Source organism: Cinclus cinclus, chromosome 22, assembly GCF_963662255.1.
Source record: "Cinclus cinclus chromosome 22, bCinCin1.1, whole genome shotgun sequence".
NCBI classification, from domain to species: domain Eukaryota; kingdom Metazoa; phylum Chordata; class Aves; order Passeriformes; family Cinclidae; genus Cinclus; species Cinclus cinclus.
This window is the reverse complement of record NC_085067.1, coordinates 790,273-815,281: the sequence shown is the minus strand read 5'-3', so window position 1 is coordinate 815,281 and position 25,009 is coordinate 790,273. Positions and strand designations below refer to the sequence as shown.

Here is a 25,009-nt window from a genome sequence, read left to right as displayed (position 1 = left end):
CTTCAGCTGACTGATATGGTTGTGAAAAAATATGTCCCAAAATGCCAGAAAGAAATCCGGGTGATATAATTAGATCAGAGAGAAGCATCCTGGGAACTCCTAACCGAGGTGGAAAAGGACAGGCTATTTATTTTTTTTTTTCAAAATGTACTAAACAAAACAAACAGTGCTTCTTCCTGCTTCTGGCAGTGTTTTTTCCAAAGCAAATCTGCTCCCTAAAAGCAAACACGATTTGCTGTAGTACTCCCAGATTTCAGACACGGGGGTTGAATGATGATGTTTGAAATTATCACAGTGTTCCCCCAAACTCTCTGAAAGATTTCAGCCAGTACTTAGACTGGAGACCCATTCTCCCACTGCTGTTCCCAAACTCCCCACAGTATCTCTCCTGTTCATTTTTGTGCCAGACCCTGCCTGTGGGTCCAAGACAGGACAGTCTGTAACAGCCAGCTGGGTATTGTTGGAGAATAAACCATTCCAAGTTCCCCAGCTCCTGATAACTCTGAGTTGTGGCACCATTTCTTCAGCAGCTCTTGCCAACCTCCTGCTTGTGGATTTTTAAGGACACTTTAGCAAGAGCTTTTTTTACACACTTCCTTAAGCTTCTATGAAAACTAAAACAAGGAATTGCAGCCTAAGGCATCCACAGTGTTGTCAGGTTTTGGTGTGAATGCCACTGACTTTTCCTCACTAAAATTTTCCCTTTGTGGCTGTCGAAGTGGCACTAGTGGTAGGAGTCACATGGCACAGGGAAGTCCCTGCCATTCTCTGTTCCCTCTCAGCAGAGGTTTAGAGGCTGAACAGCCAAACCATAAAGTGTGAGATGGGAATTTATCTGTGTGGGAAGAGTCCCCCTCGTGAAATTTCCAGCCACGGATGTTTTCAATCCAGCCAAAAATGCCCCTTGAATCACTTCCTTGGAGGTATTCTGGCACTTCTGCTTTTTGCCTGAGTCAGAGGATGAGGAGGGAGATGAGAAGGTCGAGGCATACGCAGGAAACGATCTGGCCAGGTCAGCAGGAAAACCTCAGGGAATTCTCAGCTCACACTTTGTCCTTGTTCAGAGTGAAGGTGCTGATCCTGTGCCATAGATAACATTAGTTATCAACCCCACCTCCAATAAAGTCCCCTTCAAAGGGAGAAGCCCTGTTGCATTTCCTTCCTCTCTGGTGCATTTTACCCTTTTAGATTCAGTCCATTTCTGGACATCACCTACACTGTACCCAGGAGATCTGGGCCTCTCTGGCATTACACCTGCACTGGCCCTTGGAGGTGACACTTCTCTTGGGTTCTTGCCAGAGAATATGGATTTTTTTTTTTCCCTCTCACATCTTTGCTTTCTGCTTTCCTCTATTTTGTGTTTTCAACTCAAATTATTTATTTATTAACCTCTTTTTCTTCTGACTCCCTGAAGCCTCTGTTTCATCCTTTGATATTTTTTTTTCTCTCCATTCCTCCCATCCCAGTTTCTCATTTTCACCAGCATTTGTCAAACACACCAGCAATGGCTCAAACATGCTGAGTGATACTTTTCAATTTCTATTTCTCAGCTTTGGTCCAGAAACCTCCCATCCCTTGTGGAAGCATTCTTCTGCAAGACACAGGTTTGATCCCAATTCCTGATGGACGGGGTGTCACCGCGAGGGAACTGTGCCAAATTTACCATCAGGGTCAAAAATATTTCCCTGCTGTTCTTAAGACAAACAAACCAACCTAAGTAAAGGAGGAAGGAAGGGAGGAAGGAAAGGATGTGCCAAGGGTTCGTAAGAGGTGAGCTAACCTCAGCTGCAAAGCCGCGGACGCAGTTTCACCCGGAGCGGGCAGGGGCCGAGGAGAGCCCGGCTCCCCCGGCACGGACGGGCTGTCCCCCGGCCGGACTGCCCAGTGCCCGCGCTCCCCGCGGCTCCGGGATGCGTTTGTCCATCAGAGGGCATTAGAGGCCGCTAAACCCCCTCGGGCTGGGGCTGGTGCAGAGAACGGCCCGATTGCCCGAGCCGCGATCCCGGGGTCGTGTTCTTCCCGGGGTGTTTTACTGACTGACCCCGCACGTGTGCACGTATTGCTAAGCGTGAGGAAACTGCCTCTTGAAAGTAAACCACGGGTTTTCCTTTGTGTTCTCTGCTTCCCAGTTCCTCCCTGACTGCAGCAGGATCTGTTATACAGGAACAGAGCCAGCAAATGGTCTGACTAGATTAATGGTAATTAAAGAATGATGGATTATGCTCCAGAGAAATTAGAGATTCTGTACAAAATACTCACATTGGAACTTCTATCCCAGAAAGCCCAGTCACCAAAGGATCATTCAAATTGTAGCACGACTGTTTCTCACAATCAATTCTAAAAGCAAGTATTTCTGTTCCACTAGAAATCTCATTTGGATGCAAAACACCAGGAGTTTAATCCCTGGCACTTGATCTGATAAAAGAGACAGTCTATTATCAAGGCCTCACAAGAGCTCAGATATTCTAATTGCACTTAATGGAACAGAATATTTTCTGAAATGGAGACTGATACCGTGCAGGCAAAGGGACACAGCCCTGTTAGTGCCTGCTCGTTTGCCTTGGAGCTATAAACAAGCTCTTTGTGAGCCCCAGCTGAAGTTTGTTTGATCACAATCACTCCCAGTGTGTGTGTTCATGTTCTAAAGACTTCAGCAGAATGAGATCACTTTGTGTATCTACTTTTCTCTTCCCTGGTGACTAATGCCATCCCCACGTATGACAGTCATTGAAGAGGTTAAGTTACTTAAATATTATAAAGCAGTATTTTAATTGTTCTGGATGACTAATCAGTTCAGCCTAGATTAGAACATTGCCCCAAAGGATAATTCGAGGTTATCGCTTCCTCTCCCTGACATTTTGTTTCCTTTCTGATTTTGTTTATCAAAATCAGGGTCAGCAAGAGCAGTTTTCAGTTTGTTCCTAGCCCCTATCTTCTCTGCATCCTGCAGTGGTTCCACTGTAAGCAATGCAGAATTCTCCATAAAATCACGTTAAACTTGTCTGAGTGTTTGTCTCCAGAAAGCCTTCCAGTGCCCCATGACCAGCTCCCAAAGGCAACTCAGACCCAAGCAGACCCAGCCAAGGAGTCCCAAGGAATGCCCATCCCTCAGGAGACCCGTAGGATTAAAACCCGTCTCAATTTGCACAATACAGGACTGGGCCCGACACTTTTCCCCCTGACACTGTGTAAAAACCTGTGCAAGTCCCATTCAGTTCAGTGGCATTATTTCTCAGTTAGATCAGCTGATTTTAGACCATAACCACATGGTCTGGGAGGCAGGATTTGGGTTCAGTACCTCCAGCACATCCATCAGACATGGCCTTTGCTGCAGCACCCTGGGTCTGAGCCCTGCTGGCACCACAGCACTCCTGCCAGTTCAGCACTGACCAAAGGGCTGGGGGCACAAATGAGATTTCCTGTCACAGGGGGTTAGCAAAGACCTGCAGGATTCACACGTGGGACACCTGGACTTTATTTTAACTCACTTTAAACACGGGTGCAAGTGCACTGAGGAGAAAAGCCACAGGAACAGCCTGGCCATCAGAGATTGCTTTTCCTTCCTGCTCTATCTTCTTAAGTACTCAGGTTAGGGGAGGGACTGAAGAGGGAAAGGAATTGTCTAATGGAAAGGTAAGTCTTCAAGAATTGGGAGAATGACAAGACCAGAACTGAGTTTTCTGCTTCTTAAACAACCTCTGTGTAAGCCTCGTGTCAGCCTGTATGAATTTATGAATATAAAGGCTCTTTGTTATTGAAGAGTTTTCCCCAACTGCTGCTCAGTTTCCTCTCCATGACTCATGCCATTAGCTGATGCTGCCCTATTTAATTGCAACTGCTGCTTAAGCCCACACAAGGTTTTCTAAAATAAAACCTTAAAAAGGCTTATTTGCAGTAGATCTCCAGCAGTTTTGATGCATGGCACATGGCAACATCCTTTGGATAAAACATGTGCTGCTTTGCTGGGCTTCCCAATAAAGCTGAGCAGCACGGAGGCCTCGGTCATGGTGTCTTTGAGCTGCTGTTAAATGGAGCTGGGAACTGGGGATAAAGCTTACCCCAGAGCCATGCCCCTCTTGTGAACACCTTGGTTACACCTGCACTTTCCTGGGGAGCTCCCAGATGGCATCCACACACAGATCCAGTCTTTGTTTTATTTTTTGAATTCTCTGGCCACATGGGCAATGGCAATGCTGAAGAATCACACTGCTGGCCATTAATAAGTCTCCTTGCCCTAAACCTGAACCTGACTCTTTATGGACCCATGAACCTGCTTTGCATTTTTGGAATCCTTTTTCATTGTGGGTGTGATTTTGCAGTGCTGCAAGTCCACGGATTTCCCAAATATCCTCATGTGACTTAATAGCAGCAGTGAAACAAAAGCACCACCTCTGCCTTACTTGCAGTCATAACAGGCATTAAGAAACAGCAAGAAAGCATTCCAGAGCTGCCGAGGGCAGGGAAAAACGCCAAGCTCTCTCAGAGTATGCAGTATGACAGGAAAAGCCAGCTCCCACAGAAAGAAGGCAAGAGGGCAACACTTCCAGGCTCAGTAAAGAAGGAAAGGAGAAGGTTACAGCTGTGCAGCACACAAGCTTCCTCCTGCTAAATCATGTAATGGAATTGCACTTAAAATATTTTCTTGTGTTAGACTGGTGGGATTCAAGTGGTCAATTTATCTTTTACCTCCATATATGGATCTCAAATTAAAAGAAGAAAATTTCACCTTTTTTTTGACAGAGTCATGGCCGAACTTCAAATGCAGCCCAAAAAAGGGACTGGATTGAGCCATGTGGGAGCTGGAAGGCTTTGACCCAGGAGCATGGAAGGGACTCAAACTGCACATTAAAGATTAGAAGCTACGTGTAGATGGAGTGTGAGTAAGTCTACCTGATCTCCACATGGTGGTTTTATCACCTTGCACTCGGGTTGTGTAACTCAGCCTTTACTACAGACACGCTGTTTGCACTGCAGGGACTCCTCGGGGCCCCACTGCATCCCAGACCCTTTGAGTTAGTACTGCACAGGCACCAATGAGAAAGCAACCCCATCCCTGCAAGCTGAAAAGATGGAATATGCAAAATTAGGGAGGGGGAGCAGCAGCCTCCCCAGAAGTGAGGTTCTTCCTGGCCACTGCCCCTGCCCGGAGCCTCGGGCAGCAGCTGACCTGACTCCAGCAGGACGCAGCCTCGGAGCAGGCTGCCGGTTACCTTGCATGTCAGGTCTGGCAGGAATGTGGTGTCTGTGCCATGCCTTTAGATCCCAGCAGCCTCTTCCCAGTGACCAGAGCATTCCCAGAGCCATTCCCAGTGTCCAGCTGCCTTCAACACCCCATGTTCAGCCAGCCATGAGCCCCTTTGTTCTGTAATTGATCCCTGTAGGTCTGAGCACGTCCAGCTCATCCCCCGTTTATGACATCTGGCAAAAAGGTAAATTATGCTCCTCCAAATCCTGCTTCCTTTCAGTGGGGAACCTACTGATCTTATTTGTTATACATTTTGTGTGCAATCTGTGCCTTCAGGAGAGCTATAATGAGAGTGTAACCAGAAATCTTGTCAGCCTCTTTTGGGAAACATTGATAAACAGACCAGAGTGGGCCCCAGTGAACCTGGGTCCTACCTGTGTACACACTGCCCACACACTGCTTGCACAAGGGCTTTATTAGCTACCAACTGCTGTATTTTCAGTGCTAGTGGCAACACTGAGCTTTTACTTTCCATGCTACAGAGGCTGCTGGGATAATGGAGCCCATAATTACATCCAGCCACTCGTTAGGGCTCAAATTACAAAACCGGATTTCTGTGCCAGACCTTCAGGAAGTAAGGCACGGAAGGAATCTCACAAATAACCTGCAATTACGTTAATGCAGAGGGCAGGGCCTTCCCTTAAGAGCTCTTAGAGTCACTGGAGTGACCCTGGCTGGCTGATCAGAGCCAGACGTGCGGTGAGAGAAAGGTGATGCATTACAAATGAGATGAATTACACAGGCACAGCCCTGGTGCCTCTGTGCCCAGGGCTGTTTAGGAATAGACATAAAGAAACAAAGCCTGTGCTGTGGGCCACTCCAACAGTGGGGTCTGTGTTGCTGTGGCTTATTCCTTTAGCCTGTGGAATGGGCTGTGCTCACATAAGGCACATGCACATGATCACAGCTCCATTTGCAGTATAACTGTGCCTCTTCCCATAGAGTTCTCCCAGCCCCAGAAAGCAGTGAGCAGACCAGCACTCACACCTGCACAGGAGTGTGGGGAACAGAGACCTGGGCTCAGCCAGACCTGGAGAGGCCAGCACTGGAAGGTACAGCAGGGCAGCTCTGCTGAAGCTCCCTCCCTGCGTCTGTGCACGGGCTGTCACCACCAAGGGCCCTACAGCAACCTCACCCAGCACACACTGGGCAAGCACAGCCACACTTCCTCAAGGGTCTGTGTTCTCTCCTCACTCTTATTTGCTGCCTATTTGCAGCACTTTACAACCCAAAAATGGGGAGTAGGAGAAATCTGCTTGTCCAACCTCCACTTTCAATGAATATCCATTTCTCTCAGATTCTGCACCTCTTCCACAGCCCTCTGCATGTGCTCCCTGTAGCAACAGGGCTGGACACAAGCCACCCAAATATTTTCAAGCTCAGCTCAACACCAGCTCAGGCCCACCTCGAGCTGTTTGATGTGTGAGCAAACACTCTTTATCTATAAGCAACCTGCTCTTTCCCAACTCCCCGCAGCAGGAATGCAGCCTCGGCTGTTTCCAGGCAGAAGCTGTCACACACAGCCCTGCAATTCCCCAGCATGCTGACTTCTTCTCTCCTGATTATTTTATTGATCTGCTCTACAGAATGTAGGGACTCTATCCCATTTGTTTTTCCTATTAAACACAACCTGGTTTTCTATAAATCGAATTTATAGATGAGTTATTGACATTTACACTGACACCCCTCATGCCATTGATTTTCCCTCTGTTTGCATAATCCTGATAGTTCAATGCCAAAACATTTTTAAAACAAAACAGAACAACCAAAAATATTCTTTCCATTGTGAACATGTTCAGCAGTTTAATACTGCTTGCACCCCAGATTACCAGCAACCACTGTGAAGTTCTGCCTTGGGTCAGATATATTTTTTAAAAGAGGTAAATATTTCATATTTACAAAAGCATTTGGGTTTGGAACAATTCAGAACATTCTCTGCTGTCTTGTGATCTGTACACCCAGAGCTGGCCAGGACACAGCCCTTTTTCTGATTTGTTATGTGACTGCTTTGAATTCTTCTGGTCTTACAGCAGCTCCCCAATCCCAGCCTGTTTTGGCCAATGCCTGATGGGACCAGGAGAAATGAGCACTCAGCTCCTCAGTGCTTGCAGAGCTTTCTTTTCCCCTGTCCTTGTTTAGGACAGCTCAAAACTCTCAGTGTCACTTCAGCCATCTGGGATAAGACCTCTTGTACCTTCAGAGGGTAAATTTAGCACAGATATTTCCAAAAGCAGCTCCCTTTCAAGGCACCCGTGGCTGGTTTAAAGAGAAGGGATGGTTTGAATCTAAAAGAAATAACCCCAAACTTCTGTCTCTGTTATTTCAGAGCAGCTACTCATCATGGAAGCACTGAATTCCCCACATACACTGAGCCATCTGCTCTATTATATCCAAAGACGTGCTCCAAAAATTACTAAATCCCAATGAGACCAAAGGAACGCAGAGAAAAAAATTCCCATAGTCTGATATTCCATCTGTGCAGCTTTTCCACTGTACACTCTTTTAGCAGACCTTTACAAATTAACCCCTTAAGTACCAGATGTACGTCAATTTAGATTCACCTAAAACTATTCACAAGAAGCAATGGTAAATAAGTCACAGAGCAATGGACAAAAGGGGAGAGAGAAATGACAGCCCAGAATTCCAGGAGGGGAAGCAGCCTTATCTGGTGCCTGTGGGAAAATCACACAGTTATGCTCCTGGCTGCTCCGTGATGACCCTGAGAAAGTGGCCTCATCCCCCTGTTCCTCCTCCCAGCTGCTGTTTGCCTTGTCTGTTTAGACTGCAAACTCTCCAGGGCCCCAGTGGTGCCAATACTGCTCATAGTCACCTGGCACAAACAACAGGTACCTGAAATGAAGCAACAGCTGGAACAGTGCCAGGCCCAGCAGCACCTCATGGCACAACAACTGCAGCAAGGGGGGCAGGAGACACTCAGGGCCAAAGACTGCTGAGAGTCTTGAGGATGTATTTACAGAGCAAGAGCTGGCAAAGCCTCATATGCAAGGTCTCATGCAATCTAACAGCTCCTTGCAGGGCTGGGCTGTTGCTTCACTTGTATGCTGAGTTTTTTAACCCTGCAGCTTGGGGGTGGCTGTCACTTGGACCTCTCTAGGATCACAGAATCCCAGAATGTCCTGAACTGGAAGGATTTCACAAGGATCACTGAAGTCCAGTTCCTGGCAGCACTTTCCTGTCTCAATCCTCTGCTGCTCACTATTCACTTCACCGCAAGCTCTTTTCCTCCTCAACCTTTTTTGCCATCTCCTCCTTTCTTCCAGTCTGGTTTTTCCTTTCACCTTCTCTTCTGCCTCCACAACCTGAGGCTGAACTTTCTCCATCCCCAGGAGGTTCTTAAAACAAACAGGAGCTTGTGAATTATTAACACTGTAGACTAAAAATAGCATAATTTTTAATGGCAAGCACTATTGCACAGATGACCTACCTTGGACTTAAGTATGATTGGCCCTAACTGCTCCTAATTTGCCAGAAGTGCTTTACAGAATGACAGCTGTGAGGAGGAGGAACACAACTTGTGGGCCTTAAAAAGAGAAGACAAAGGAAATTGGTAGAACTGAATTCACTGTGCCAGAATACAGAAATGTGGAATCAGCAGATCCTGGTGCTCCAGCAGCCCAGGGAAAAGCTCCATAGCTTGGATCCCTGAAGGTATTTCCAGGACAGGCAAAAAGGACAAAAGCCCTTTCACTTGTGAAAGCTTATTGCAGTGAGCAAAGACTTGATGGAGAAAGATGGCACCAAGTTTGTGAGCTTCCCAGCTGAGCAGCCCTGCACAGGTTTGGCAGCTGCATCCCTAAAGAAAGAGAACGGAAAACCCATAAATCAGCCTGAGTCACTCGCTTCAGGCCCTGGCAGTATGTGACAGCCTGGGGTGTGACACTCTGGATCCCTCAGCTACACCTCACCCAGGAAGAACTGAAAAATCAGCTGAGAAATCACCCTGCATGCACCACTTGCAAGGAAAATAAACACAGCAAGAGTCCCAAGAAAGGAAAGCGTGGCTTCTTTATCTTCTCAAGTTTAGACTGAATTTTGGACAGATACATTTTACTGAGCAGAGAGGATGAGTTGGCAGCTTGCAGACAGAACACAGCTTTTCACTCCTCCCACTCTGGCTTCAGACACAAGGACAAGGGCCCTTCCAGCCCTGTCTGAACAGAGAAGGTGCTACCAATGTCCCCAGGACAGCCTGTGAAACCAAACAGTTTCTAACAAGCTTGAAAACCCCTGGGGTTTTACATACCCCTTTTTGCCTTTGTGTCCATAATGCACAAAATGTGGACTGGAGGAATAAAGAAAGTGAGAAAGGCAGCAGAATGGTAAGACCCCTGTGAAGCTGAGTAACCCAAAGCTGCAGTTGGTTGTCTGAAAAAGCCTCCAGGGTGAGCAGTGTGTGCTGGCTCTGAGCAAAGCTCAGACCCTCCAGAGAATCCTTATGTGAATCTGCTCAAACATTCACAACCCATAAGCAATTCCAAGAAGCATTTCACAATATTCACTGGCTACAAGTCTGCCTTGTTCCACGGAGTTGTCCAGGGATTAGCTGCAGAGAGTTGCTCAGGGCTCTTCCCTCTGCTGGCAGTGGAGGATGGACAGAGGAGGACAGTATTGTGCTCTCTCAAATGAGTGCTAGGATGTGCTAGAGGAGTTTATACAAAGCAGCACTAATCCGTGCTAGTGTTCACATCACCAAAACATTCCAAACTTCTCCCTTCTTCTTCCTTTGACTTGTATCACTGCATAATTTAAAAAAGGCTTTGCTGGCGTCACTCACACTGGGGTAATTCCTGGCTCTTGCTACAGCTGAATAGCTGATCCCACGGCTATTGCAATGCGTCAACCAGTGAGGCCACTGCTTTGGAATGAAATCACAGCTTTTATCTGCAGTTGATTATCCTGCTGGACGCTTCTCTGAAGTCCGTACAGCAAGGAAGAGTCACTTCATCAGGAAGAGGGGCAGGACTTAGATACGCAAAAGGAGAAAAGTAATGTTAAGGAGAGAGGGACGTATAGAGATGTTAATACAAAATCACAGAGAATGAGGTGCTTGCAGGGTCTCGTTCTCCAAGTTCTTTGTGAACAACTTCACTAACAGCAAATTCAAAATCATAAACCAGGTACTGCTGGATTGAAATGCTGAATTACACAGGTATAGAAAGTAACACTGAAGAGTAGGAGACTCCTCCAGCCCCTGAAGCGGGGAGGCGCATGGTGGGAGGATGGGGGTGAGACCGCGACAGCGGCACGGCCGGGCACGGGCAGCAGACCCGGGACAGGAGCGCGAATGGCTGCGGGCAGCGGAGCAGGGACGGACAAGGCAAGACAGGGCCCCGGGAGGCCGGACAGGGCAGGGCCGGACAGGACAAGCGGGCAGAGCCAAGCAGGGCAGGGCAGGTCAGAACCGAGCCGAGCAGGGTCAGGCAGGGCACGGCCGGGCAGGGCACAGCCGCTCCGAGCCGAGCCGAGCCGAGCCGAGCCGAGCCGAGCCGAGCCGAGCCGGGCACAGCTGGGCAGGGCACAGCCGGGCAGGGCACAGCCGGGCAGGGCACAGCCGCTCCGAGCCGTCCCCCGGAGCCCGGCCCGGCCCCCGCCGAGCGCTCCCCGCCCCGCCCCGCCGCCCGCCGCCGCCATCTTGCCCAGCCCTCGCCCGCCCGTCCCGCTCCGTGGCAGTCTCGTCGCTCCTCAGGCCGCCCGTCCATGGCCAGCTTTCCCCCGAGTGTCAACGAGAAGCTCATCGGTGAGCAGGGGGACGGGCGGGCTTCGCGGGGGCAGCGCGGCCGGGCCCAGGCTCGGCCCGGGCTCGGGCGGGCGCTCAGCCCATCCCGCAGAGCCGAGCAGGGCAGGGCCGGGCAGCGCGCTCGGGGCTGCCCACGGGGAACGGGCGGGATCCCGGCACGGGGATCCACTGCCGGCACGGGGATCCACTGCCGGCACACGGATCCATTCCCCGCACACGGGTCCATTCCCCGCACAGGGATCCCTTGCCGGCACACGGAGCCTTTCCCGGCCGCCGGCCCGTTCTCCCGGCCGTGGGCAGGCGCGGCCCTGGAGCATCGCCCGTAGCGCAGTGCGAGCAGCACGTTCAGCGCCGCGCGTGTCCCTGCCGAGGCCCGGCCCGTCCCTGCTGGGTTACACGGTGACACCGGGCCCCTCCCGGTGGCGTTCATGAACCTAGCAGGGTGCCCGTGCAGCCCGTGTGAAGCAATGGTCGGATCTCCCTCTCACGGATGTCTTGTGTCCCCCCAGCTCGGGCGCGCACGGTAGGAGAGCTCCTGGCCCCCACATCTCCCTTCGACAAGAAGTGCGGCCGTGAGAACTGGGAAGTCGCGTTCGCTCCCGATGGCTCGTACCTGGCGTGGTCACAGGGACATCGCATAGTGAAGCTGGTCCCTTGGGCGCAGTGCCTCAACAACTTGTAAGACAAACCACCATGGCTTTCAGTGCACCTGAAAAACAGGAGGGGTTAAAAACAGGAGATGGCTTCAAATCAATTGAAACGCATGCATTGGTCTTCTAGGCTTTGATACCTTGGGGAAAAAACTAATTCCTTAAAATAACAGCTGTTCTGTCTCTTTCTGTGTGGCCAGCAAGAACAGCTATTGCAGCCTCACAAAGCCTATGGAAGAGTGACTTGTTAATCAATTCAGACACTCTAAAATAAGAGGAAGTTAGAATGAAAAGGGGATTTAGAGATTTGGGCAGATCTGGCCCTTTCCACTTCCTATCACAATGCTGTTTGGCTTTACCTTTTAGGAATTTGCTTAAGGGCAGACCTCTTTCCTTATCATCCTTGTCAGATTGCAAGTGGAGTTCCAAAGCACACATTTTTTTGGCACTTGCAGGTTGCATGTTAGTGAAGTCGGTAGCCAGACACTACAGTTCTGTGGCTGGTTACATTTCTCTGACCCATTTTTTCCCCCCTTTCCGGGGTGGTTAATTGTTCTCCATGTGCTGGATACTCAGTATCTCTTTTCAGGGTTTAACACATGTAAGGGAATTAAAGGAAACTTCTCTCATTTAGCAGAAAATCCTAGAAATTTCTGTGGCTCATTTTTCTGTAAATGCTTCAAAACTGTTGGGTTTTGCAGAAGGTTAAGTTAGTATCTTGCTCTCTACAAAGGTAAAACTGTATACAGAACAGTAGTATTATTTTGTGTTGGAAGGTGTCCAGGCGCTGGCAATTCTTCTCAGCTATAGAAAAAAGCCACTTTTATAACTTTAAAGTAAAAATGCACCATTTTGTGCCTCAGAGGTGTACGTTATGAGAACTCGCAGATTTCGTTAGCCCTTGAAGAAAGTTTTTTTTCCTCGAGATGACTCGTGCTGTGCTGTACTTTCTCTGCCCTCGCAGCCTGCTGCACGGCACGAAGAATGGCACGAACGCCGGCGGCACGCGGCTGCCGCGGCAGAGCAGCGAGGGCGGCCAGAAGAACAAGCCCTGCGAGCACATCATCGACTGCGGGGACATCGTGTGGAGCCTGGCCTTCGGCTCCTCCGTGCCCGAGAAGCAGAGCCGCTGCGTCAACATCGAGTGGCACCGCTTCAGGTTCGGGCAGGAGCAGCTGCTGCTCGCCACCGGCCTCAACAACGGCCGCATCAAGATCTGGGATGTCTACACAGGTGAGCGCAGGGCAGGGCAGGGCAGCTCAGCGCCCCCCGAGATGCTGAGCTGCAGGGAGACGTGGGGAACGTCCAGTCTGGCTCCCGGCCTGCCTCAGGACACCCCAGCACTGCCACCCTGTCCCTGAGAGCCTTGTCCGAACGTCCCTTGTCGCGCCCAGCTGCCGACTCGCGCTTCGTGCAGCGATAATATTGTTAGTACACACCAGGAATTGAATACAAATTCAGAAGTATTAAAAAAGCCTGAGCTCCTGCAACCAGAAGTAATGAAAAACTGCCAAAGGAACGAGAGAGGCACGTCATGCTTTGAGATGTGTGACATGGCAGATACAAAATAATGAAATGTGTGCATACATACAGTGGTTGTTCCTAGTTTTACCATACTTTAAAAGCATGAAATTGCTGGTTTATGTTGATGAGGACTTTTCATTTTTTAAAAAAGAAAATTAATTACTCAAGAAGACTGAATCTGAATTTAGGGACTTAAGTGTTTTGCTGGCAGGAGAGAACTCAGTTAAGAAAAATAATGACTGTTGAGTTATTTGTCCTTGTAAATTGAAGCTTGGAACAAAATGTCTATCAAAAGACAAGTGTTGTTTAATTTCTGAGGTTCTAGTATATAGATTTTGTAGCTTTTCCAGGAGTTGACTCTCAATACAGGAGAGTGAAAGGATCCATGTGCTGCTCATCGTAGGGAGCATTTCTACAAAGAAAATTGTCTTTACATGCTGTAATTTTATATTCAGTATTTGTATCCATAAAGCATTTGATCTAAGTACAGTAGTCCTTCATATTAAATTGTGGTGTTCTCATGTAACAGGAAAACTCCTCCTTAACCTGATGGACCACACAGAAGTTGTCAGAGATTTAACCTTTGCCCCCGATGGCAGCCTGATTCTTGTGTCTGCATCCAGAGACAAAACCCTGCGAGTGTGGGACCTGAAAGATGATGGTAATGTCTGGACTTTTATCTGCTCCAGTACCTGAGAGAAGTATCCATGTACTCGCCTCTTTTATTGCTCTAGACTCAGTTTGGTCAGGATTGCTTAAAAGCTGCGTGTGCTGTTAGTCACTCAGTCTGCACTTGGAATTCTTTAATCGCTCGCTCTGCACCCCCTTGGAATGCCTTATCTGTCTGAACCCTGGAGGCAGGAGCAGGCATTGGGCTAAGAGTGCATGAAGTGACCTTTCTGAATAGGGACATGTAAGTAGAGGCTGCATCCCAGGGGGTTTATTTCTGTGTAGAATGACTCTGCAAGAAGTTTGGGAAAATAATACAAAATTTCACAAATGAATAATTAAATTGGAAAGACTTTTCCGTCTGAATTTTGTAATATTTAGCCAATTCTTACAGCACTGCCTTTCTGTTTAGGAAACATGATGAAGGTGCTGAGAGGCCATCCGAACTGGGTGTATGGTTGTGCATTCTCTCCAGACTCCTCCATCCTCTGTTCTGTTGGAGCTAGTAAAGCAGTATGTGTCAGAGTTTCTTGTTCTTTAATTCTCCTGAATTGTGTGCATAATCATTTTAAATCTAAGTAACATTAAGCTTGTGCTCGGTGTCATGAACTTCTAATGTTTGATGATGATGTAAAAGTGCATGAAATTAAACTGGCAAATGGTGCATTGAGACCCTGATTTGTGAATGGAACTTGCACTGCTTTTAGTTGAAGAGGCTGTAATTGTGGAGAAATAAGTCTGCACAGGGTTATGGCATAAAACAAATACCACTAAAGCTGCCAGTGTTATAAGATACGTAGATTGATGCATAAAAACTATTTTGGTTTTGATTTTGTCCTTCCTATTTCATGTTCAATGAGAAAGACTTCACAAAGTCTCAGCCAGTCAGGGCATCTCCTGCTGAACAAAAATGTTTCCCCGTTTTCTCGTACCAATGGCAATGGTGCTAAGAGTTAGAAGGAAGAGGAGCACACTGTTTTTGCTTCCATCCTAATGCCCTGCTAGAGAACTGAAAGCAGTGCAGGTAACGCATGTACGCCATAAGCTGCTCCTGGCACTGAAGAGTTAGGGCAGACCAGAAAGGGGAGTTGAGCCTGGTTCCAGGGGCTCTGTAGGCAGTGTAGGGGAGCCTCACAGGGCCCAGTTGAGGCACTGGCCATCACTCGGTGGCAGTGCTCACTGTCCACCTCAGTGAGAGCAGCCGAGCTCCGGGGTTTGGCTCTGTGGTGGAGCAGAGGGGGATGTGTACATTGCTGTCCAGAGGCTGTGTGTTTTCCATAAGCTTCTTGCTTTCCCTGTCACAGGTGGTGGCAGCAATATTGGTGTGATTGAGTTAAGCTGGCACCACTCTGAGGAGCACAGTGGTGTTGGTGGGCAGAGAGTGGCAGCTCTGGCCGCCAGCCCGGCGAGCTGTACCGTCTGTACCGTAGGACGAAGTAACCTTGCCCTCGGCTGCAAGGGGTCCTGTACGTACGCAGGTGCTGCTCCGTGTCCACTGTCTGCTTGCTTGCTTGCTTTTTTTTTTGTTTTTTTTTTTTTTTTTTTTTTTTTGGTTATTTTTTTAATAATTTTCACAGCAGTGAAACACACTGACTCCTCAAACTTAGTTTCCAGTATTATGGAATGTTAGGGTCTCCTTGGAAAAATTAGCGAACATGTTTGTAACTGATTGTAAAATGGTTCAGTTAGGTAGTGTGGGAGGCACTAAGGCTGAGCTTGGTCTGGTCAAATGTAAATTTATCCAAGATGTCAGAATTTAACTTTTTCAGTAAAACTGTCAAGGGACAGACAAATCAAGGTTGCTAATGAGCTCTTTGAGGGACATAACAGCTTTTGCTAAAGACTTACATTTCTATAAAACCGTGCTGCAGTACAAGGATAGTTCCTTTTAAATAATTCTGCACAGTCCTTGTTTTGATTATATATAATGTACAACTGCATGTAAAATACTGTAATATTCTATGAATTCTTATAATACATTGTGCAATTAGGGTAAACTGTAATATTAATGTTGTTTGTTACTGTTGACTTGATTTTTAAATGCCTAAATTCTTTCTAATAATGTGGTTAGACTTCCCTGTTGTTTTGCCAAAGACATAACTTTTGGCTGTGAAAATTCTTTTTGCTTGCAGTATCTGTTTCTCTTCCTAGGCTGACGTTGGTGATCCAAGCAATTGTAAACAAGTGATCTTAAACTCAAAGGGATGCCACTGGAGTAACAATATGTTAACCTTACATTTTCTGTCTGTATATTTCTTAAAATTTTGGTAGTTACTGAAAAGAGGGGACTGTAGAGTTTAACCCTATTTATTTCTGAATATTTTAATAAAATAGTTTTGTAATACATGAATATCAGTAAGCTACATGGTTAAATTGTGTTGCCTTTATCTTATATTTTGGCTTATTTTGTTAATAACATTTAACAAATTTGAGTTAGAACTTGCATGTCTGCTTTAATTATTTTTAAAAAAACCTTGATTTTAATCTGAGTATGACACTGAGCATATTTCTTAATTGTAGTAATTCATAATACCTGATTTTAATATAATCCTAAATAAGACTAGCTATACTTTAAAAGCAAATTAAATGCTTCATTGCCTCTCTGAGCAGAGCTATAACATCAGCTCATTTAATTCCAGGTTTTCCTCTGGGATATGGATAAATACTCCATGTTAAGGAAACTTGAAGGCCATCACAATGATGTTGTAGCTTGTGAGTTCTCTCCTGATGGAGCATTACTGGCTACTGCATCTTATGATACTCGAGTCTATGTCTGGGATCCACATACTGGAGTGATCCTTAGGGAGTTTGGGTAAGTAAAGCACTCAAATCTAGAAACTCTCCTAGAGCAGACTTGGAAATGAGCAGTGGCTGATGGAGATGCTAAAGTGGCAGAGGCTGGAGGTTGTTCTTCCATCTGAGAGTGAGTTTACAGCAGTGGTATTTTAATGTGTCCTAAGCTGTTCAGCGAGGCTGAAGAGCACACAGCAGTTGAGCCGCAGTCCCGAGTCCATGGTTAGCTGGTTGAGCACTGTTGTTTGTTAGTGCCTGAGCTCTGCCGTGCTGGCTGAGCCCTCCCCAGCTGCAGAGGTGTCCCTGAGTGTGTCCCTGTCCTGTCCCTGTCCACAGGCACCTGTTCCCCCCGCCCACGCCGATCTTCGCGGGCGGTGCCAACGACCGCTGGGTGCGCTCGGTGAGCTTCAGCCACGACGGGCTGCACGTGGCCAGCCTGGCCGATGACAAGTGAGTGTGGCCAGGGTCCCTGCACCCCTGGGTCCCTGCACCCCTGGGTCCCTGCACCCCTGCACCCCTGGGTCCCTGCACCCCTGCGTCCCTGCACCCCTGCGTCCCTGCACCCCTGGGTCCCTGCACCCCTGGGTCCCTGCACCCCTGGGTCCCTGCACCCCTGGGTCCCTGCACCCCTGCGTCCCTGCACCCCTGGGTCCCTGCACCCCTGCGTCCCTGCACCCCTGCGTCCCTGCACCCCTGGGTCCCTGCACCCCTGGGTCCCTGCGTCCCTGCACCCCTGCGTCCCTGCACCCCTGGGTCCCTGCACCCCTGGGTCCCTGCGTCCCTGCACCCCTGCGTCCCTGCACCCCTGGGTCCCTGCACCCCTGGGTCCCTGCACCCCTGCGTCCCTGCACCCCTGGGTCCCTGCACCCCTGGGTCCCTGCACCCCTGGGTCCCTGCATTCCTGCCCTGGCACAGCAGCTTCTCGGCACTGGCAGCTCAGCTGTGCTCCTGTGCTTTCTGGTGTGGCATAGAGAAAACAGCGTGCGTGGTTGAAAACCTGTGTTGTCCTTCCCCCTCAGAATGGTGAGGTTCTGGAGAATTGATGAAGAATACCCTGTACAAGTTGCACCTCTGAACAATGGGCTCTGCTGTACTTTCTCTACCGATGGCAGTGTTCTGGCTGCAGGGCAAGTACAGACTTCTTTTCCTTTTTGATGTGAGGGTAACACAAGAGATAGAAAACAGTGGCTCAGTGCTCTGAAAATTTTCAGTTATGGCTTGCAGCCTGCTGCTTCTGACTGGTACTGTTTGTTTAAACATGCCTGGAATAGCAGTAAAATCAATCAGCTGGTAAACTCATTTCTTATCTTTAAAACTAAATATGTGAGAGACCCAAAACGTGAGGATTGGAAGAAGCCCGTCAGATAGCCGAGGGCAGTTGCTGTGTCAGGTGGCACAGCTGCTGGGAGATCTGCTCCTGTTGCATAGACAAGTTCTTACTGTGCCTGCTGTAGCTTAAAATAGGATCTGGAGCAGCTGAAACTGGGCACCCACAAGGCCCCTACTAGTCGTGTGTGAGCTGGTAGCAGGCTGAGCTGGTTCACGTGGAGTAACCTGGAGGGTTTTGTGGGGTTTTGCAGGACCCAGGATGGCAGTGTGTACTTCTGGGCCACCCCGAGGCAGGTGTCCAGCCTGCAGCACCTGTGTCGCATGGCCATCCGCAGGGTGATGCCCACCAGCCAAGTCAAGAACTTGCCTATCCCGTGCAAAGTGCTGGAGTTCCTTTGTTACCAGTTTTGAGTTGTTTGAGAAGAAAAAAAAAAACCAAACAAACATGAAACCAACGACTGGGAGGTGGCCCAGCTGCTGAAACTGGCTACAAACACTTTACAGAATCTTCAAACTGTACAGCCTTTAAGCTTAAAACTCTACAGGTTTTCAAGAGCTATTTAAAGTGATAACCTAAATACTATTTTATCAAAACGCCTGACAGGTAATTTTTTTACTATTTATAGAAAACACAGTAGAAGTATTCCTGGTGTTCTCGATTTTCTAAAATATAACTGTGAAAACATGTACATATATAGACATAAGCTGCTACATGTTTATCAATGTACCTTTAAAAATTGCTTGTATGATTTTTCATGTGTCTCATGTATATATATTGCTTTGGTAGAGCCATGATGCATCTGAGCTGTAAGTGGAAGGACAGCTGTTCTGGCACACTGAGGTAGGAAATCTATTGACTTACAGAGCAGTTCAGCTTCCTTCTGTACATTGGTTGGGGCCCAGGAAGCTGCCCCTGGTCAGACAGACTTTGTGCTAGTTTATTTGTGAGGTGGTACAGCGTGGCTTTGTAGAGAGCAGTGTGTGGGGAAGAGCAGGAGGTTAAAAGGGTTGCAGAGTATCTAATGTAATCCAGGACCATGTCAGTTGAAGGCTTTATGCTCCATAGCAGCAAACCAGGTGAAATTTCAGTATTGGGCAGTATTAGAGAGAACTATTTCCTTACATTTCTGAAAATCTGACTACTGTATTATTGCCTGATACTGTGTCTGTAATGAGAGACATTAACAGACTCAGTTTATTATCCTTTAACCCTATAATATCTGTTTGGGGGTGATTATTGGTTAATGGCCAAAGATAAGCAAAATACTTGGTTTTGCCTTCTGTTATTTATCTGTACCTGCAGATATAAAGAATGTATGCATTGCATAAAATGCCTGATTATATATATTTTTGTTGAATTTTGTATTAAAAACTTGTATAAAAGTTTTCTGGTATCCCATCTGGTGAGTGATTTATCAACGCTGTCTGGCTGCACTGTTCCAGGCTGAGCTGGTGAGGCCTGGTTTGTGCTCCCAGACAGATGCTTACAGAGCTCTCTAAAGCCATGACAGTGTTATAAGCACGTGTGAGCTGCAATAACACTGAGTAAGTACTGAATAACACTGCTAAGTATTGTGTGGGGTTTGTTGTTTCAATGCTAGACAAGGACTTCATTGGAGCACTTTAGAAATAGGGTGGATGAATCCCATGACCTTTTCCTTATATATTACAATAGTCTCATAAAGGACAGAGGTTATGTAAATCTCATGGGAAATGTGGTGGAGGTGTCAGGCAGAAACTGTTTATCCAAGTAATTATTTCAGATTAGAGCCACCTGAGTAAGGCAGGCAGGGTTTCTGTGGGATGCTGGCTTCTGCACAAGGACGAGTTTGTTTTATAAACACTGCTCTGCACCCAAATCCCACTGCAATGAGCTGGATCAGAACAGCCCTCATTATTGATGTACTAGAACCAAAAGAAAGCCAGAGTAAACTTCAGATAAGTCATGATAACACTGTTAGTTATCAGCAAGGTTATGCCTTGTGTTACCAGCTAATTCCAGACAGAAGTTCTGGGGCAGATAAGATTTATTTCTAACATGAGATTAGAGGCTCCTGAATGCTCACTTTTATTATAGCTGGCTGAGTTCTTTGTTGCATCAAGGAGAAAAATATTTTATTTATGGGCTCTAGTAAGAGTTGCCACACTGGGGTTCTCTGACAGAAATCATAATCCCCTCTCCCTGTCTGAGCTCACTTCTCAGCCTATACAAATGTTAAAGATCCCTCCACCGCCCCCCCGCACACAAAGGGCAGGAACTTCTCCCATTTAATTGCAGGGTTCTGCCCACTTCTTCAAGTGCCTGACTCACAATTCCATCTTAGAGCTGTGCAGGTAAGGCCCACTGCCCCCTCTTGTGTGAGCCTAGGTCAGATCATGGAGAACATTTAACCAAGCCACTAAGGTTTCTGTCCTGCTTCAAAAGGCAAGCACTTCTTTGGGAATACTATCTCCATCTTCTTCCTGACATAACAGCAATTGTAGTAGAAGTCTAACACCAAAATAAATGCCAGGATGGAAAAATTAAGCTGAAATTACATGGGGGAAGATCCATCAGTGTATGTTATCAACAGTGTAAATTCACACCTCCTGGGGCAACTGCCCCAGGGTGTTTTGATTATATGATTAATTATGACCAGCTGCTTGTGGTCACTGCAGAAGGAACAAATCCAGAAGAAAAGCTTAAAATATTGCTTCATCTTAATTGCATCAGAGGAAAGGAAAAAAAAAAAAAAACCAAAAAAAAATATTCCAAGGTCCAACGCTGATAACAGCAGTGAGAAGAGTTTGGGCAGAACTTTGATCCTGATGTGGCATGTCACAAGACTGAGATACGTGTTTGCTGCTGCCCCAGTCCAGAGAGCTGTTCTGGGTTTTGTGAAGTCAGTGGCACGTAAGGAAAAGGAGCAGCTGAGAAAGTCCCTTCCCTACCTTCTACCAGGTCTGTGACACAGCCCAAGGCCACCTGGCCTCTAAGAGAGGTTTGAACTTGCCAAGTGGTTTCCTTCAGGCTGATCCCAAAGGTTCAGCTAGTTCTGATACTCAAGTGAAGCAGCTACACGAGCATGCTGTAGAACAGGAACTAGGACGTGGCACGCTTCTTCTGTACTTGCATAAATCAGCACTAAATCTGGCCTGCACTTTGCCATTTCTCTGACCTCAGTGCTCTCATAGATGAGTTTGATTTGCTGCCTAGAGAATCTTCTGACTCCATTCCAGTATATTACAAATAAAAATCTAATTAAACAGAGTCCATCATGGCAATAATCTGAACAACAACTGAGCAGGCTCTAATGAAGCATATTCATAGCAAAGGCTTGCAATAAAGCAAGGGAAGTTTGGGACATACTTACATATATCTCTGTGGGTTGGTGTGGGGTGAGTGCCTTCATCCAGATGTGTGTGTGTAACTCATTGCCAGGGGTTATTCTGGAGCCTGGGAAAAGCTCGGTGCTTGCACAGTGACAATACTGCACTGGAAAGGCAGCAACTGGGAGGGCATTTACCTCCCAGGGGAAGGTACAAAGACCCCTTGGCATGGCCAGGATTATTGACTGTGTCCACTGGATCATGAGACATTAGAAAAGCTGGAAGTGGGCTGACCTGCTCACAGGTTTGTGTTTGGTGAAGAGCTGCCAGGATGGCATTTGGCCAACACACGTGTTGCAGCTTCTGCTGGAACTGCTGAATACCAGCACAAGTGCCCTGTGCCCTGGCCAGTCACACACACTGCAGGGTCAGCCCCTGCCCAGCACAGCCCCAGGACAGGCTCAGCCCCTGCCCAGCAGCCTCCCCTGTGTGAGGAAGGGGCTCTGTGCAGCTCAGCTCCATCACCAGACACAGAGGGCTCAATTCAAACAGAACTGCCTCTGTCCACCCACAGCATGATACACGGGCCTGATCATGAGCTCTTTTGGCACCAGACTGCAATAGAAATGAATTCAAGATGTCCATCTGTGTGGATGGAGAACTTCTGAAATTACACTTTTCCTATGGAGTTCTTTGGCAAAGAGATTAAGCCAGCACCAGCCCCCGGACTCCCCTGAACAGGGATCCTCCTACATTATCTGGGAAGACATTCTGTGCACTGTGGTGTGGTGAGAAGGGTTTCCTGGTTTTAGTATCACTTCCATCTAGTAATTCATAAAAAATACGATATTGAGGGCTTTTCTTTTAGTTTATTTTTTTCTGGAATCTATAATAGTTCTTGGCTTCAACAGCAGATATTACTAACTACTTATTATTCAGAAACAAACCAGCATTCTGACTAACCAATTATCTTAAATCATACTTTTAAACAAAACATAACTCAGTAGCATTTATGGGGAAATGTAAGGATAATAATATTTGGAATATTTATGGGAACCTGAAAATGTTTGAATTATCTTCATTTGTGCACTACAGTAGCATCCAAGCCTTTAATAAAGAAGTCTCTCTAATCCAAACAACTCCTAAATTAAACAGACACGAGACAAAGCTATGAAGAGAAAACATAATCCCTCACTTAGAGGTAAGTAAATGAGGCACAGAAAGGGATTCTAAAGGAAACTGTGGCCAACCTCAGAATCTGGTTTTCCTCCCTGATGTGGTCAGAAAGTCCCTTTGGCACAGGCTTATCATACTTCCCAAACAAATGTCAAATATAAATACAGTTCCTTATGGTCAGTCTGCAGGGCCTGCTCCAGAGGCTTTCTTCATTCAGCACAGGTGCAGCTCTACTGCTGCCTTGATTTTCTCTGCTCTTTCAAACCCCGGTCTTGTGGTTTTACACCAAGTACCAACGCTCTTAAATGTTCAATTTCCAGAGCAAAGTGATCTGAGCTGAATCCCTTCTCAAAGCAAGAGGAGCAAAATTCTACTGTATTTCTAGAAAAATGTTTGAGAGCAAGATCTCTCATTAGTTTTGTACCACAGTCCAGAGGTACCAAGGCACCTCTGAATGTTATTTTGAAGGCCACATGCCTTTACAGACTCGGCATCCCCTAGTGCCCGGGGAGCGAGGTGGCAGCGCCGCGCCAGCCCTGACCCTGCAGGCATCCTGACGAGTTTTCACTGTGCCAAATGAGCCAGGCTGTGCCCTGTGCAGCTCCTCCTGGAAAGCTGGAATTGCTTTGGCTTGATGCTGCACCCTCGTGCCTGAACGGACAGGCCTGGGAGGGCAGGAAGGGGAGGAAACCCAAACCCCTTCCCCAGACCCCAAATCCTTCACCAACCCCAAATCCCGGGAAAGGACTCCGGGCGCGTGCGGGCACCTGCCGGGTGTGCGGCGCCCTCTGCCGGGCACGGGCGGCTCTGCACACCTGGGCACGGACAGCTCAGCACACCTGGGCACAGGTGGCTCTGCACACTTGGGCACACGCAGTTCTGCACCCCTGGGCACGGACAGCTCTGTACACCTGGGCACGGACAGCTCTGCACGTGCTGTTCTGCACACCTGGGCACATGCCCCGATCCCAGTCCCAGCGGCTCCCCACGCTCTGCACGAGGGCAGACTCGGAGGGCAGAGAGGAGAGAAGCAGCTCCTCCAGCCTGCAGTAACCCCCATGGGAGTGTTTGCAGGGGGATTCTCAGTTTGGCCTGGGTTTGGAGGGGAGATTCCTGCAGCACCTGCACTCTGCATCGTGCTTCCTGCTGCAAGGTCGAATTTGTCAGCTTTAGAGAAAGGAAATGAGCAGGGTGGGATTTTCTGTCTCATCAAGGTGCTGTGCTCTGGTCAGTGGGAGCTGTTTGTGTATACTGCAAACAACAGCACCCGAGCGTGAATGAGTTCTGCCAAGGCTAGGAGACAAACCTCAGACTTCTTTTGTTTCTCCTGCTTTACTTAGGAAAGAGCATGAAACACAGGGGTGCCAGAAAACCAAACACATGCAAGCCTTTGATGTTTTCTTTCCCTGAACACACACCTCTGTCAGCTCTTTAGTCTCTCATCCCTTCAGAGGCTAAAGGTCAGAGGGGGCCCCTGTGAACTGCTGCCCTGGCAGAGGAAGAGGAAGGAAATGACAAATTAGCTTTCTAGGCCTGTCTTGATCCCCTTGTGTGAGTCACCAGAGCGTGAAGGCAGTGGCTGCAGACTGGAATCTATCAAGACTTGGTTTCCTCTTCTGAAGCTGCTCCCGTGATTTCTGCAGCCGTGTTTCCCTGGGCCTGTGAACAATCCTGCAGCTCCCTGGTGGGGCTGCACTGCACAGTCCTTTTACAGGGAAGTGGCAGCACAGTTCCAGCTAAAGCTGCTTATTTTCATCATTTCTGGGAACACCAGACTGGCTCCTGCCTTAAGGAGGAGTAGAAAAACTACTCTTGGAGCAAGTAATGAGGAATTGCTTTCTGAAACTGTCCCAAACACAATGAAGCCACCAGCCCCCACCTCACAGGCTTCCAGCTTTGTAACAACTTTGTCACACACAGATGACATTTTGTTAAAGAATTGAGGTTTTTGTTGCAATTTCAACATCTCGAGGATCTTTTTTGCTCCCCATCCCCAACCCGAGCCTTGCAAATACCATCTCTCACTGCTCCAAAGCTAACAGCTCCTTTTCCAGCACAGCACAATGTGGGAAAGCTGGATTTAAGACATAGGGAACTTGATTCCACTTCCGTCTCTGCAATCATCTTCATGTTTCACATAGCTTTAACCTCGTGGTGCCTCAGTTCCCACTATCTTATATATGACCTGTTAAATACCTGTATATTTTTACTTTTTTTCTGGAGTCCTGAAGAATTTCTTTGGTTTTTTTGTTTTTAAAGTGAAATCTGAGGATTACATGAACCCATGTAACTCCTGGCAATGGGGCTTTTAAGTGAAAACACTGCAGCATTGAGTGCAGATGTGGAGCTCAGAACTGTATCTCCCATTCTGACCCCTCCCTGGACCACTGAGGAAACTGTCCAGAAGCTGCTGCAGAAACAATGGGTTTGTTGCTTTTCAAGGGATACCATCACTTAGGTTCTGGTATCAAACACTTCCCAGGGATGGAAAGTTACAGCAGTGTGAGGAGGCAGTGGCAGGGCTGGCAGGGTAGGAATGCAGGGTCTCTTGGAACA

At 47.7% G+C, this 25,009-nt stretch overlaps 1 protein-coding gene across 3 annotated transcripts; it reads left to right on the top strand.

Annotated features, from left to right (window-relative positions):
- Positions 1 to 10,894: 10,894 nt before the first annotated feature.
- WSB1 (WD repeat and SOCS box containing 1) lies at positions 10,895 to 19,362 on the top strand. Of its 3 annotated transcripts, XM_062507014.1 has the most exons (9): positions 10,895 to 11,003; positions 11,513 to 11,681; positions 12,618 to 12,886; positions 13,707 to 13,838; positions 14,259 to 14,359; positions 16,486 to 16,658; positions 16,976 to 17,089; positions 17,659 to 17,766; positions 18,220 to 19,362. In XM_062507014.1, the coding sequence occupies exons 1-9, from the start codon at positions 10,964 to 10,966 to the stop codon at positions 18,377 to 18,379; spliced, it is 1,266 nt and encodes a 421-aa protein (XP_062362998.1). In that variant the 5' UTR covers positions 10,895 to 10,963; the 3' UTR covers positions 18,380 to 19,362. The 3 variants fall into 3 exon arrangements, with proteins under 3 accessions (XP_062362998.1, XP_062362999.1, XP_062363000.1); XM_062507015.1 differs by lacking the exon at positions 16,976 to 17,089; XM_062507016.1 differs by lacking the exons at positions 11,513 to 11,681; positions 12,618 to 12,886 and having other exon boundaries at positions 10,904 to 11,003.
- Positions 19,363 to 25,009: the final 5,647 nt, after the last annotated feature.